Source organism: Convolutriloba macropyga, chromosome 6 (assembly GCF_964194025.1).
Source record: "Convolutriloba macropyga chromosome 6, txConMacr16.3, whole genome shotgun sequence".
Taxonomy (NCBI): Eukaryota; Metazoa; Xenacoelomorpha; order Acoela; family Convolutidae; genus Convolutriloba; species Convolutriloba macropyga.
This window is the reverse complement of record NC_134473.1, coordinates 42927370-42944424: the sequence shown is the minus strand read 5'-3', so window position 1 is coordinate 42944424 and position 17055 is coordinate 42927370. Positions and strand designations below refer to the sequence as shown.

At 32.3% G+C, this 17055-nt stretch overlaps 1 protein-coding gene across 1 annotated transcript in view; it reads left to right on the top strand.

Moving 5' to 3' along the window:
• The window catches only part of LOC142341326 (uncharacterized), a 179199-nt gene that overhangs the window by 74531 nt on the left and 87613 nt on the right, over positions 1–17055 (top strand). The window contains exon 8 of the mRNA XM_075392250.1: positions 16018–16199. Coding sequence (XP_075248365.1) covers positions 16018–16199 — 182 coding nt within the window. The remainder of the gene's footprint in view (positions 1–16017; positions 16200–17055) is intronic.

Genomic DNA, 17055 nt, shown 5'->3' with positions numbered 1-17055 from the left:
TACATCATTTTTTTCCTCTTAATGTACAAGTCCTAGAGAAAAATTTCTTAAGGAAAAGTTGTTCCATTAGTGAAAACTAACACAAAACTACTTTAAAAAACAACAATTTTGCTCACATAACATATATATGAGGCATCAAAGGTCAATTGTACATCATTCTTTCCTCTTAATGTACAAGTCCTAGAGAAAAATTTCTTAAGGAAAAGTTGTTCCAATGGTGAAAACTAACACAAATAAACTTTAAAAAACATCACTTTTGTTCACATAACATATATATGAGTCATCAAAGGTCAATTGTACATCATTTTTTTCCTCTTAATGTACAAGTCCTAGAGAAAAATTTCTTAAGGAAAAGTTGTTCCATTAGTGAAAACTAACACAAATATACTTTAAAAAACATCACTTTTGCTCACATAACATATGTATGAGTCATCAAAGGTCAATTGTACATCTTTTTTTGCCTCTTAATGTACAAGTCCTAGAGAAAAATTTCTTAAGGAAAAGTTGTTCCATTAGTGAAAACTAACACAAAACTACTTTAAAAAACATCAATTTTGCTCACATAACATATGTATGAGTCATCAAAGGTCAATTGTACATCATTTTTTTCCTCTTAATGTGCAAGTCCTAGAGAAAAATTTCTTAGAGAAAAGTTGTTCCATTAGTGAAAACTAACACAAATATACTTTAAAAAACATCACTTTTGTTCTCATAACATATATATGAGTCATCAAAGGTCAATTGTACATCATTTTTTTCCTCTTAATGTGCAAGTCCTAGAGAAAAATTTCTTAAGGAAAAGTTGTTCCATTAGTGAAAACTAACACAAATAAACTTTAAAAAACATCAATTTTGCTCACATAACATATGTATGAGTCATTAAAGGTCAATTGTACATCATTTTTTTGCTCTTAATGTGCAAGTCCTAGAGAAAAATTTCTTAAGGAAAAGTTGTTCCATTAGTGAAAACTAACACAAATATACTTTAAAAAACATCACTTTTGCTCACATAACATATGTATGAGTCATCAAATGTCAATTGTACATCTTTTTTTGCCTCTTAATGTACAAGTCCTAGAGAAAAATTTCTTAAGGAAAAGTTGTTCCATTAGTGAAAACTAACACAAATATACTTTAAAAAACATCACTTTTGTTCTCATAACATATATATGAGTCATCAAAGGTCAATTGTACATCATTTTTTTCCTCTTAATGTACAAGTCCTAGAGAAAAATTTCTTAAGGAAAAGTTGTTCCATTAGTGAAAACTAACACAAATAAACTTTAAAAAACATCAATTTTGCTCACATAACATATGTATGAGTCATTAAAGGTCAATTGTACATCATTTTTTTGCTCTTAATGTGCAAGTCCTAGAGAAAAATTTCTTAAGGAAAAGTTGTTCCATTAGTGAAAACTAACACAAATATACTTTAAAAAACATCACTTTTGCTCACATAACATATGTATGAGTCATCAAATGTCAATTGTACATCTTTTTTTGCCTCTTAATGTACAAGTCCTAGAGAAAAATTTCTTAAGGAAAAGTTGTTCCATTAGTGAAAACTAACACAAATATACTTTAAAAAACATCACTTTTGCTCACATAACATATATATGAGTCATCAAAGGTCAATTGTACATCATTTCTTTCCTCTTAATGTACAAGTCCTAGAGAAAAATTTCTTAAGGAAAAGTTGTTCCATTAGTGAAAACTAACACAAAACTACTTTAAAAAACATCAATTTTGCTCACATAACATATATATGAGTCATCAAAGGTCAATTGTACATCATTCTTTCCTCTTAATGTACAAGTCCTAGAGAAAAATTTCTTAAGGAAAAGTTGTTCCATTGGTGAAAACTAACACAAATAAACTTTAAAAAACATCAATTTTGCTCACATAACATATATATGAGTCATCAAAGGTCAATTGTACATCATTTTTTTCCTCTTAATGTACAAGTCCTAGAGAAAAATTTCTTAGAGAAAAGTTGTTCCATTAGTGAAAACTAACACAAAACTACTTTAAAAACATCAATTTTGCTCACATAACATATGTATGACTCATCAAAGGTCAATTGTACATCATTTTTTGCCTCTTAATGTGCAAGTCCTAGAGAAAAATTTCTTAAGGAGAAGTTGTTCCATTAGTGAAAACTAACACAAATATACTTTAAAAAACATCACTTTTGCTCACATAACATATATATGAGTCAGCAAAGGTCAATTGTACATCATTTTTTTTCCTCTTAATGTACAAGTCCTAGAGAAAAATTTCTTAAAGAAAAGTTGTTCCATTAGTGAAAACTAACACAAAACTACTTTAAAAAATATCAATTTTGCTCACATAACATATGTATGAGTCATCAAAGGTCAATTGTACATCATTCTTTCCTCTTAATGTACAAGTTCTAGAGAAAATTTTCTTCAGGAAAAGTTGTTCCATTAGTGAAAACTAACGCAAAACTACTTTAAAAACCGTCAATTTTGCTCACATAATATACATATGAGTCATCCAAGGTCAATTGTACATCATTTTTTTCCTCTTAATGTACAAGTCCTAGAGAAAAATTTCTTAAGGAAAAGTTGTTCCATTAGTGAAAACTAACACAAATAAACTTTAAAAAACATCAATTTTGCTCACATAACATATGTATGAGTCATCAAAGGTCAATTGTACATCATTTTTTTCATCTTAATGTGCAAGTCCTAGAGAAAAATTTCTTAAGGAAAAGTTGTTCCATTAGTGAAAACTAACACAAAACTACTTCATTAAAGATCAATTTTGCTCACATAACATATGTATGAGTCATCAAAGGTCAATTGTACAACATTTTTTTCCTCTTAATGTACAAGTTCTAGAGAAAAGTTTCTTCAGGAAAAGTTGTTCCATTAGTGAAAACTAACACAAATAAACTTTAAAAAACATCAATTTTGCTCACTTAACATATGTATGAGTCATCAAAGGTCAATTGTACATCATTTTTTTCCTCTTAATGTACAAGTTCTAGAGAAAAAATTTCTTCAGGAAAAGTTTTTCCATTAGTAAAAACTAACACAAATAAACTTTAAAAAACATCAATTTGGCATATATAACATAAATATGAGTCATCAAAGGTCAATTGTACATCATTTTTTTCCTCTTAATGTACAAGTTCTAGAGAAAAGTCTCTTCAGGAAAAGTTGTTCCATTAGTGAAAACTAACACAAAACTACTTTAAAAAAGATCAATTTTGCTCACTTAACATATGTATGAGTCATCAAAGGTCAATTGTACATCATTTTTTTCCTCTTAATGTACAAGTCCTAGAGAAAAGTTTCTTCAGGAAAAGTTGTTCCATTAGTAAAAACTAACACAAAACTACTTTAAAACACATCAATTTTGTTCACATAACATATATATGAGTCATCAAAGGTCAATTGTACATCATTTTTTTCCTCTTAATGTGCAAGTCCTAGAGAAAAATTTCTTAGGGAAAAGTTGTTCCATTAGTGAAAACTAACACAAAACTACTTTAAAAAACATCAATTTTGCTCACATAACATATGTATGAGTCATCAAAGGTCAATTGTACATCATTTTTTGCCTCTTAATGTGCAAGTCCTAGAGAAAAATTTCTTAAGGAAAAGTTGTTCCATTAGTGAAAACTAACACAAATATACTTTAAAAAACATCACTTTTGCTCACATAACATATATATGAGTCATCAAAGGTCAATTGTACATCATTTTTTCCCTCTTAATGTACAAGTCCTAGAGAAAAATTTCTTAAGGAAAAGTTGTTCCATTAGTGAGAACTAACACAAAACTACTTTAAAAAACATCAATTTTGCTCACATAACATATGTATGAGTCATCAAAGGTCAATTGTACATCATTCTTTCCTCTTAATGTACAAGTTCTAGAGAAAATTTTCTTCAGGAAAAGTTGTTCCATTAGTGAAAACTAACACAAAACTACTTTAAAAAACATCACTTTTGCTCACATAACATATGTATGAGTCATCAAAGGTCAATTGTACATCATTTTTTTCCTCTTAATGTACAAGTTCTAGAGAAAAATTTCTTCAGGAAAAGTTGTTCCATTAGTGAAAACTAACACAAAACTACTTTAAAAAACATCAATTTTGCATATATAACATATGTATGAGTCATCAAAGGTCAATTGTACATCATTTTTTTCCTCTTAATGTACAAGTTCTAGAGAAAAATTTCTTCACGAAAAGTTGTTCCATTAGTAAAAACTAACACAAAACTACTTTAAAAAACATCAATTTGTCATATATAACATAAATATGAGTCATCAAAGGTCAATTGTACATCATTTTTTTCCACTTAATGTACAAGTCCTAGAGAAAAATTTCTTAAAGAAAAGTTGTTCTATTAGTGAAAACTAACACAAATGTACTTTAAAAAACATCAATTTTGCTCACATAACATATGAATGAGTCATCAAAGGTCAATTGTACATCATTTTTTTCCTCTTACTGTACAAGTCCTAGAGAAAAATTTCTTAAAGAAAAGTTGTTCCATTAGTGAAAACTAACACAAATGTACTTTAAAAAACATCAATTTTGCTCACATAACATATGTATGAGTCATCAAAGGTCAATTGTACATCATTTTTTTCCTCTTAATGTACAAGTTCTAGAGAAAGATTTCTTAAAGAAAATTTGTTCCTTTAGTAAAAACTAACACTAAACTACTTTAAAAAACATCACTTTTGCTCATATAACATATGTATGAGTCATCAAAGGTCAATTGTACATCATTCTTTCCTCTTAATGTACAAGTTCTAGAGAAAATTTTCTTCAGGAAAAGTTGTTCCATAAGTGAAAACTAACGCAAAACTACTTTAAAAAACATCACTTTTGCTCACATAACATATGTATGAGTCATCAAAGGTCAATTGTACATCATTTTTTTCCTCTTAATGTACAAGTTCTAGAGAAAAGTTTCTTCAGGAAAAGTTGTTCCATTAGTGAAAACTAACACAAAACTACTTTAAAAAACATCAATTTTGCATATATAACATATGTATGAGTCATCAAAGGTCAATTGTACATCATTTTTTTCCTCTTAATGTACAAGTTCTAGAGAAAAATTTCTTCACGAAAAGTTGTTCCAATAGTAAAAACTAACACAAACTACTTTAAAAAACATCAATTTGGCATATATAACATAAATATGAGTCATCAAAGGTCAATTGTACATCATTTTTTTCCTCTTAATATACAAGTCCTAGAGAAAAATTTCTTAAGGAAAAGTTGTTCCATTAGTGAAAACTAACACAAATGTACTTTAAAAAACATCAATTTTGCTCACATAACATATGAATGAGTCATCAAAGGTCAATTGTACATCATTTTTTTCCTCTTACTGTACAAGTCCTAGAGAAAAATTTCTTAAGGAAAAGTTGTTCCATTGGTGAAAACTAACATAAATAAACTTTAAAAACATCAATTTTGCTCACATAACATATGTATGAGTCATCAAAGGTCAATTGTACATCATTTTTTTCCTCTTAATGTACAAGTTCTAGAGAAAAATTTCTTAAAGAAAATTTGTTCCTTTAGTAAAAACTAACACTAAACTACTTTAAAAAACATCACTTTTGCTCATATAACATATGTATGAGTCATCAAAGGTCAATTGTATATCATTCTTTCCTCTTAATGTACAAGTTCTAGAGAAAATTTTCTTCAGGAAAAGTTGTTCCATAAGTGAAAACTAACACAAAACTACTTTAAAAAACATCACTTTTGCTCACATAACATATGTATGAGTCATCAAAGGTCAATTGTACATCATTTTTTTCCTCTTAATGTACAAGTCCTAGAGAAAAATTTCTTCAAGAAAAGTTGTTCCAATAGTAAAAACTAACACAAACTACTTTAAAAAACATCAATTTGGCATATATAACATAAATATGAGTCATCAAAGGTCAATTGTACATCATTTTTTTCCTCTTAATGTACAAGTCCTAGAGAAAAATTTCTTAAGGAAAAGTTGTTCCATTAGTGAAAACTAACACAAATGTACTTTAAAAAACATCAATTTTGCTCACATAACATATGAATGAGTCATCAAAGGTCAATTGTACATCATTTTTTTCCTCTTACTGTACAAGTCCTAGAGAAAAATTTCTTAAGGAAAAGTTGTTCCATTGGTGAAAACTAACACAAATAAACTTTAAAAACATCAATTTTGCTCACATAACATATGTATGAGTCATCAAAGGTCAATTGTACATCATTTTTTTCCTCTTAATGTACAAGTTCTAGAGAAAAATTTCTTAAAAAAGTTTCTTCCTTTAGTAAAAACTAACACCAAACTACTTTAAAAAACATCACTTTTGCTCATATAACATATGTATGAGTCATCAAAGGTCAATTGTACATCATTTTTCCCTTTTAATGTACAAGGGGAAGTTTCTAAATTAAAAGTTATCACAATAGAGAAGCAAAATTACTTTAAAAGATATGAATTTTGCCCTTACAAAACCTATTCGAGTAATGAAAAGTCAACTGAACATTTTTATTACGTGTACGAGAAATACAAAACACTTTATTTATTGGAATTTTCCTTAGGTAAAAAATTATGCAGTTTTGAAAATTAGGTTTAAAAATTAACTCGCCAAAAAAATTCTCCAAAAGCACTTTTGTTCAATTTTCTCTCACTTCACATCTGTGAAAAAAAATGACACCAAAACTTTCCAACTTGAGATATATAAAACAAATATTGAAATAAACCTGTCATTCAATCAAAGTTCCTCAACCATAGCAAAGATTTCTCGCTTAAACTTATTTAGGCTAAATGTCATTCTAGACTAAATGTCAATGGCAAACTTATTTCTTATTTAGGCTAATTGTCAATGTATTTAGGCTAAATACAAGCTAATTGTTATTCTACTTGATTAAAATAACGGTCCCAGAAAGCATAAAAAACTCCTTAATAGTCTTATTGATTTATCGCTGGCCGTTTACAAACATTAATTGCAGCAAAAATTTCCGACTAAATTCCGTTTGTACCCTAAAACATAACTAAAATTGTTCAGAAATATTTCAAAACGTGTCAATGAGTCATCAGCGATTTTATGCGCAAAAAAAATTTCTTGTAGGTAAATTTTTTTTTATAAATCAACAAAGGATTTTCAAAGAAATTTTCAAAGTTCAGTAAAAACGCTATGCGCTTTTCTAGAGACTTTCACTTATATTTAAACAAAACTAAATTTCTTCCTAGAGGCTGTACAATTGTGAAATTTATATGAGAACAAAAACATACCAACGAGTTCATCTATTTAAATTTTAAAATCAAAGAAAATTTGAGATAAAAATTTGTGAACATTAGCAAAACTTTCTTATCAATAAATAACTACTCATGATTTTTTGTTGAGGTTGTTCTTCAAAACCATCCTTAAGCAGTTAATAAACGTTTCCAGCAGTCCGTAGAAGCAAACTAGTTCTTATTAGACTATGGAATAGTTTCTCTAACTTGATTTTCGAAATTTTTTTTGAATGGAAAACTAAATTAAAAACGTTCAGACCATTTTGTTGAAGAAGCAGTTATTTTGCTGGTTTGTTTGGCAGCACCGAAAAAGAAATTCAACGACAACAATTTTGTCAAAATTACAGTATGAGCTATGAACGTTATGTACTACATATGCATCTGTAGTAACATTAATTTTCAACAAATTTATGGAACGGAAAGAAATTTAGTTAGATAATAGTTGCATATTTCGTAATCAACGGAAAATTTCAGCATCTGGTTTTCATTATATCTTTTTGAGTGCGAGGATCTGCATGGTAAAATTTTTGTTAAACTGACAAAATAAAATGAACAGAAACAAAATGTTGATTGGTATGACAAAGATCAGCATGGTAAAATATGCTATGCCTTACCAAAAAGGCCAGTTTTTTCCCATGCTATAAAAAGCGGCGATTAAAAATCACAAAACTACAATCCAATAATGTTGCTTATTCCTGCTTCAGGAAACTACACAGCTCTTTTACAATCTATTCGAACTTAAACTTACCAAATGAAGCACAACTGAAAAACATTTGTTTTCGTGGAAAAAAAAATAAAAACAACTATATGTATTTTGACGCTTTCTTAATGTGTTTGGTTTTCGTCAACTTTAGCTAAAATTCATGATCCTGCAAGGTACGATAATAAATTAGTGTGCTATGATATTCGATATGTAAAACTTTCTTTGCTCTTCAGTGTCAACTTTTGGTTGACTGTTGAATTAATTGTGTTCGTCAACCACAAAAATGTTCTCAGTTGACTTTAGTGAAAATTCGTTTTGACCACCGAGGTCACGATCATCACTTCTGAAAATTCAGTCAATTTTTTGTCATATTGCATCTAGAAATTGCTTTTATCAAATTTTTTATTGCACTTAAAGCATTAAAAAGCAACACAAATTTCCAACAATTTGATTCTGTCACACTTTTTGATAACATATTTGTCTGTAACTAAAAGGTTTGTGTGACAGTTTTTAAAGCAACCCAAAAAATATCAATGAGAAAAAGTCAGTTGGAAACTTTAAGCAACTATACAGCCAACTTATATTCAAATACAAAAATCAAGTATATTGAAACAAATTGCCAAAACTGCCATTAAAAAACATTGGTTCCTTATCTTGAATTTAGCCTAGGTCCACTGGGTCCACAACAATAGAAAAATCAATTCAACAAACAATAATTAAAACAGATTTTATAGAGACAAGAGTACTATAAAAACAATCCTTGCTGTAGAATTATTCCTTTTGAAGCCTTCATCAACTACAGATCAGTCGTTCTTTTTTTCTCAATGAATTAGTACTGATTTTTAAAAACTTAACAACAAAAAATCTTAGGGAAGTAAGCTTAATCTTATAATATACTTGAGTCTGGTTGTTGCAAGTGGTTGCAATATAGTGAGTTTCCGACTTTTTAAATCATAATTTAAAACAAACCACCTCGGAAAACAAAACGGAGGACTACCATGTTTTTGTGGTTCAATCTCCAATTGTCTCATCAGTATAAGCCCAGTATTTCGAAAGTAAAATGTTTTGTCATATAAAACTGCATTCCTATCTAATGTTTGCCAGAATTCAGGATCACCCGCAAAAAACTCTAGTAAAAAAGTTTTCAAACGGTAAAGTTTCCTCTTCATTCAAGAGATTTACGCGCAACCAATATTTTTGATACATGTAAATTTTTGATGGACAAACTAGAAAACAATCAAAAACTATAAAAGCAAGTTATTTGGTTAGATAGATCATTTTAAAGCATTCAACAACTGCAAACCAGTCGCTTTGATTGGAGTCAAGCAAATTGTCTTCCAAACTAATTTTTTGCAGGCATAATATTTTAAACAAATTAGAAGTGTAAGTTTCTATTTTTCTCATTAAATTTTTTAACAGCAGTTTAAAGATAGAAATATACAAAGCAAAACGTCTAAATATATTCGCTTTTCCTTAAATTACTGATTCTTTTTTAAAAAAACTGGCTCATTTTTTCGAAATTTTCTAAATCAATTGTACACTTATTGTTTCCATGATCAATTGTGTTAGAATGAATTTCAATCAAGTCGTTCCTTGTGAGCTCACAAAATTTAAAAACCACAAAAGCTTATACAATGTCAAGATCAATGATTTCATAGATAGTATCTCTTAGGAATTTTAAACGAATAGGTTAAGTGATTAAATTCCTTGTATGGCTTAAAATACAATATATGATCCGTGGATGAGTCTTTCAAGAATGTTTTTTCAAATTGTTAACCAATAATCAAATATTAATATACCTTTTTCTGTTTTAGATGAAGACTTTCAACTGTGACGAGTGCTCAAAGAAGTACAACAAAAAGCAGAAGCTATTACAGCATATGGAGAAGGAGCATAACACAAAATATGAAAAAACAGCAAGCTATGAATGTGGAATTTGTGGTAACAAATTCACAGCGAGCAGAAATCTAATCCGTCATTTGAAAACAGTCCATGGATTTCAGACGTACACAAAGTGCAAGCATTGTACACAAATTTATGGCGACACTTCATCGTGTGCTAGAAATGAGGATGATGCTCATGATACTCACAAAGAGGCTCCAGAGGAAGTTAGAAGCAAGATTGAGCAACAAAATGCTAAACATGCGATCGAAAAATTCTTCCAGTCGTTCAGATTACAAGCGGACAACCAAATTGATGTCTTTAATTTTGTTACGGAACATATGGAAGACCTTAAATTATTTGTGAGAAACAAAATAGTAGAGCTTGGACCTTTGAAAATTCAACTCTCTGTTTTTGTACAGATGTTGAAACCAACAGATGATACAAAAGTCGGCTGTCATGCAAACACAAAGTCGAAAACTTTAACAACAGAACTATCAGATGATGAAATTTTTGAAATGGTTGACCAAATCAACAATTCAATCCAAATTTTTTCAACCGGTGGAAGTGGATTTGTTGTTCAGAAAATTGATCATTTGGATATCAACATTAACAAATTCAAACCAATCAGAGGAAGCAGTTACATTGCTACGCCATCCGCTTTAGTTGGAAACAATTTTCTCCTAAATATCCGAAACAATGACAACAAATGTTTTACATACTCAGTGCTTGCAGCAATGTTTCCAGAGAAGGAGCATAAACAACGCCAAAACAAATACAAGCCAAATTTGCACAAACTGAACTTTGATAATATCGAGTTCCCGATGTCTTTGACGGATGTTCCAAAATTTGAAAAGCAAAACAATATTGGAATTAATGTTTTTGGTTTCGAGAAAAACAAAGTTTTGCCGCTTTACTTGTCTAAAATAAAAGCACAAAAAATTATTCCTTTGTTGCTGCTGACCGATGAATTTACTAGTCATTACTGCTTGATAACAAATTTTCATGCTTTCATGGCCCGCCAATTCAGTGGTAAAGAACACCACCGATACGCTGCCTTCACGGATTTCAAGACACTCTATCACTTGAAAAACATTTCGATTTATGTGGGGAGCATAAAGCTGCTAATATTACTATGCCAAATGAAGACTCAAAAATTGAATTTACAAATTGGCATAAAACGTTTTCAGTTCCCTTAGTGATTTATGCCGACACAGAGGCTGTCAGCCTTAAGCATGACACCTGCCGCCAGAGTCCTGAGAACAGCTACACCTTAAACAAAGAAACTCAGATTCCTTGCGCAATAGGTTTTTGTGCTGTTGATAAAGCTGGTGGAAGTGATTATTACAGTTTTGAAGGTGAGAAATGCATCGAAGAGTTTTTTCGGTGGCTCAGAGAGAACGCCAAATCTATTTCTGAGAGAAAACAGAAAAATAGACGTCTCATAATAACTGATGAAGAGCGCAAGCAAAAAATTGATGAGGGCACAAGATGTGTAATTTGCAACAAAAGTTTGAACAACGAAAAAGTAATCCATCATGATCACTTTACTGGTGAAATCTACGGAGTTGCACACAACAGCTGCAATCTTAAGCTTCGTACGCAGACTTTTACGCCCATTTTTTTCCACAACCTTAGTAAATATGACGCACATCATCTAATGAAATACATTGATATCCAATCGGAAGAAAAATTGACAGTCATTCCTTGCATCAGTGAGACATACATCTCATTCTCGTTCTTCGTTCCTGTTGGTAAAAGCAAAGGTGACAAGCTACTATATGAAGAATTTCGTTTCCTTGACAGCTATCATTTTTTATCCGGGAGTCTTGACACTCTGGTTACAACACTCGAAACAAAGGACTATTGTCAATTATCTAAACATTTCCAAAAAAATTGCGACATTTTGCAAAAGAAAGGAGTTTTCCCATATTCGTTTCTCGATAGCTTTGAGAAATTCTCTGAAAAATCGCTGCCTCAATTTGGTGATCAGTGGATAAATTCATTGTCTGGTCAAATTGATGTTTCTGAGGAGGATGTTCAGCATGCTAACAAAGTTTGGAATATGTTTGGCTGCAAAAACTTTGGTGACTATCTCATGTTGTATCTCAAAACTGATGTCTTTCTTCTGGCTGACGTGTTTGAAAAATGCCGGAGACTCTTTGATCAGGTATATGGATTAGACCCCTGTCATTACTATAGTGCACCTAATATTTCATGGGATGCAATGCTGAAAACAACTAAAGTTAAACTGGACTTGCTCTCTGATATAGAGATGCTGTTGTTTTGTGAGAGAGCCATCCGTGGAGGATTGAATGGAATTGGTGAAAAGCGATATATGAAAGCTAACAACAAATACTTGCATGACTTTGATGAAGAAAAACCAAGTACGTATGTTTTTTTTCTTGATGTCGTTAACTTATACGGTGGAACAATGATGAAAAAACTGCCAACCGGAGGATTTGAATGGTCAGACATCAGTTTAGACAAGATCATGCAAACATCTGACGAAAGTGATGTTGGGTACTTTGTAATGGTTGATCTGAATTATCCTAGCAACTTACATGACGGTCACAATGATTTCCCTCTGGCTGCTGAGAAGTTAAAAATCGATGCTGAGATGCTTTCTCAGTATAAAGTAGAATTGGGAAACAAGAACAGTCATATCCCGAAGCTTCTGGAAACGCTTCAGTCAAAGCGGAATTATGTATGTCATTATTCAGTTCTGAAATTTTATTGTCAACAGGGGCTCCAAGTAACCAGACTACATAAGACTCTGAAGTTCAACCAAAGTGGTTTTATGAATTGTTATATTGAGCGAAATACAATATTGCGACAACAACCCGGTATCAGCACCTTTGAAAAGAACTTTTTCAATCTGTTGAACAATTCATGCTTCGGAAAAACGATGGAAAATTTGAGATGTCGTTACAAGATGGTATTTGTTGAAAATGAGGAGAAAGCAAAATTTTATTGCAACAAGTACAATTTTGAGAAGTTCACTATATTTCGAGAGAACCTTGTTGGGATCACTCTTAGCCAGAAAGAGATCAGGTGGAATAAACCAACTTATCTGGGTGCTGCTATTTTGGATCTTTCAAAACTACACCTGTACAGGTTTCATTATGAAGAAATAAGGCCTTTGTTTGACAAAAAAGCTCGAGTGATGTATCGTGACACTGATTCTCTCTTTTATGAAATTGAGACGGATGACATTTACGAAGATCTTAAACAGCTGAAACATGTACTTGATTTGAGTGATTACCCCAAGGATCATCATTTACATAGTGAATTGAACAAAAAAGTGCCACTTAAATTATCAGATGAGCTGAATGGTGACTTTGTGATGGAAGCAGTTTTTCTGAAACCAAAAGATTACTCTATAAAAACTTTGCAGAAAGTCAAACAAAGTGCCAAGGGTGTGAGCAAACATGTGAAAAAGACACTTCATCATGATAAGTTCAAAGATGTGCTCAAATCAAAATCACCATTGAGAAAACTAGTAACATCTATAACTAGTGACAAACACACACTCAACATAACAGAGTCTAACAAAATTGCGTTGAGTGCATTTGATGATAAGCGTTACTATCTGAGTGACGGTATAAGCTCATACGCGTATGGACACTACAAATATGGTCACAAGCGGAAACAGACCTTGGAAAAATCTCTGAAGTCCTATATTGAGATCAATGAATGTGAAACCACCAGAGATTTAACTGAACAACTTGATACTGAGATTGAAGAAACCTTTTCACCACCTGACCCTGGGTTCTGGAAAACTTCTCAAATTGAGTCTGATGAGGAAGAAATATTTGATTTTGATGCAGCTCCAAAAGAAAAGCCGTTCTCAAGATGTCCATTTATTGATTTCGAAGCAGAGGAAGAGCCGCCTGCAAAGAAGCAACGCTTGTCCAGCAAGCGTTAAATATTGATGATGCTGCCCAACTCCGCCCCGGTTGGGAGTCTCAAGAAGTATTGACGAGGAGATACAACAACCTGCGACTGCTCCGCGCACGAGCTTCTTCTGACAACAACAGCTCTAAAAGGGGATAGCTGCCCAACTCCACCCCGGTTGGGAGTCTCAAGAAGTATTGACGAGGAGATACAAAAACCTGCGACTGCTCCGCGCAGGAGCTTCTTGTGACAATAACAGTTTTTATAGGGGATAGCTGCCCAACTCCACCCTGGTTGGGAGTCTCAAGAAGTATTGACGAGGAGATACAACAACCTGCGACTGCTCCGCGCAGGAGCTTCTTGTGACAATAACAGCTTTTATAGGGGATAGCTGCCCAACTCCACCCTGGTTGGGAGTCTCAAGAAGTATTGACGAGGAGATAAAACAACCTGCGACTGCTCCGCGCAGGAGCTTCTTGTGACAATAACAGCTTTTATAGGGGATAGCTGCCCAACTCCACCCCGGTTGGGAGTCTCAAGAAGTATTGACGAAGAGAGGATTACAATGACTTCTTTCTAATCGTGCTTTTCCTGAAATATCCAGATGTCCAGACAACACAAGTAGATGCTGAAGAAGATGCTGACGGAGAAGCAGTTTTAAACGGGTACATATATAAAACTTTAAACAGTGACTTAAAACAGAATGTTGTGTCTTATATTTTTATTAGATGTTTGTTATAAGTTTATTGTTTGTTCTTAACCTTGCTTCATTAATTCAATATCCTTTTTTGTTTTCCTCTCTTACAAGTAATAAGAAATTCAAAAGTTTTAATCCGTCCTTCAAAAAAATATTTTAGTTTCATATCCTCTGATTCTTATAATAACCGTCAAGAGACATGATAACCGTCAAGCCGCGGAGTTTGAGTAAATATCCCTTATAAACTTTTAAACCTGCCACGTTCAAAATCGATTTAAGGTAAGTCTTTTACAATTTCAGGCAACAATCCTAAACTAAAAGGGAATAATTGCCAAGAACTTTTCATCCGCGCGCATGATCGAACACGTTTGGGTAAAAAGAGCCAAAAAGTGGCCTAGGGTGTACTGGTTTCTTACTACTTTAGTTATACAGCCTTGCAAAAGCTAGTTTTAGAGACTAAAAACATTTACAATTTCATTTGCCGTCGACTGGCCCATAATTTCAATAAAAATTGAAATTAGTAAAAAAGAAAAGCGAAGAATGTTTGAACGAAGTTTGAAATAATTATAGTAGTCAAGTCTTTTTATGGCTCCAGGATGTTTCTGCATGTTTTTCTTGCGGTGGTAATTTTGATCACTCCAACTTTGAAATTTATCTTTTCCAAAACTCTTTAAAACATGCAGGTAAATTTAACCAATTTTTTGCATAAATTTTGTCGCTCCTGCACACAACCTGCATGTGACCTGCACGTAACTGTAGCTGCAGTTGAATTTACCTGAAAAGTGCATGTAACCATTCTGCACAATTTGCCCGCACCTTACTAGCTCAAATCAAATCTAAATTAATTCCTCATGGTAAAAGAATTCCATGGGACAATAAGAAAACAAGATAAACAAGGAGCATTATAATGAAAGTAGTCTTTGAGTAAAAAATGACACCAGTTTTTTCATAAAATGGGTCGTTTCTTTATAAATTGAGAGAAATCATATTGAAGTTTTGTGAAAACAGTTTTCTCCTGTCTGAAAAAATAAAAAAAAACTTCTTCATCAGGCAAAAATATTTTCCCTTTCCGTTTTTCTATCTTAGAATATCGAGACTTTCGTGCGTTCATTTTTCATTTTGGATCTATTGCTACTTTTAAAGAAGAAAAGACTTTCTGAGTCTTAACCCCGTCACAAGACCATATGACCAAAAAATATTAAAAATTTGGAAGAAGTCCAGAAAACACTGAAAATATCGACGATACCATTGAAAATATGATTTTCTGGTTTTTGTCTAACCAAGGGTCGAAACTTGGGTCTTTTTAACCTGGCCCATAATAAAATCCGTTTAGCCTGCTCAGAGTAGTCAAAGTCTGTTCGACCAGGCCCGGCTCGATCTCTTTGGTCTGTATCTCTGTATCCTCGACCCAAGTCCGTCTGTCTCGTACAAGTTTTGATTCATAGATCCCATTTTGGGAGGGAATATGCGGATGAGTTTCCTACGTTTTAAATCGACAATACCTGGAGTTAGGAGTTTCTGTTAAAAGTGATGAAATAGATTTATTTGTAGATTTGGTGACTATAACATACGTGTGCACAGTGGTTTTGTGTCTGATGAGTCTGGTGATAGAAATCATCCCAATGTGTCTACTGAGGTCTCTCTATGTCAAGAGGGTTTCCAACTGGTTCGAGTTCCTTTTCTTCCTCTTCGTCAACATCATCCTCATTGCACACTACTTCCGAAATGCGAGGGTTAGTAACCATCCCGGTCAGACGTCCAGTACTTCATGCCCAGATATATAGTTGGCAGAGGTTGTAGTAAACCTAAACCAACACTTTTTTTTATAAACAATGGTCTGGAAAGAATTATTCCGTTGTCTAGGTTGAACAGAAATTTGGAAGTTAAGATTTAAAAAGTGCAAATTGTCTGGTCCTAATTTTTGTATAATCTACGCACTATGCAATTGCATGGTCTAAAATCTAATCGTAAGTCCAAGGACTGTGTAAATGAAGCTGGAACCATTATCCCGTCGCATTATCTCGTCAAGAAAGCATTAAAATAATTTTGACACTTTTGTTGGTTTATGGTCAAAGTCTAATCAGTAGCACATACAAATAAGCTCATTAAAGTGTTTTTAAGAACGAAAGTTTTTTCACGACACCTAGTTCTTATAAGATACAGAAAAAAAGTGATATAGGCGAAACTCAAATGAAAAAATAAGAATACTGCAATAAAAGAAGTTTCAGTATATGAAAAAAGAAAACTGTCACGTTTCTCTATCTAATGTTAGCGACTGCTTCTACAGAACTCAAATTTGAATAGAACACTTTTTTTATTAGCCGCACAGTGATCGCTAGGGCTATTATTGGCCTTATCGTGGTTTTTTATGCCACTCAAAGACGACAATTGGTTTTCACAAATGGAAGACGAGTATTGGTTTTTATAACTCAAAGAGAATCATTGGCTTTCTAAAGGTTTTTTTACGAAGTACTCTTCGTTCAGCAAAAGTGAGTAAAATAGCCATGTGAAATAATTGGTTCTGAGCGAGAAAAGATTTTTTGACCATGTGCTGCGTCCAGTGATTGCCTTTTCGACTTTGAAAAAGTG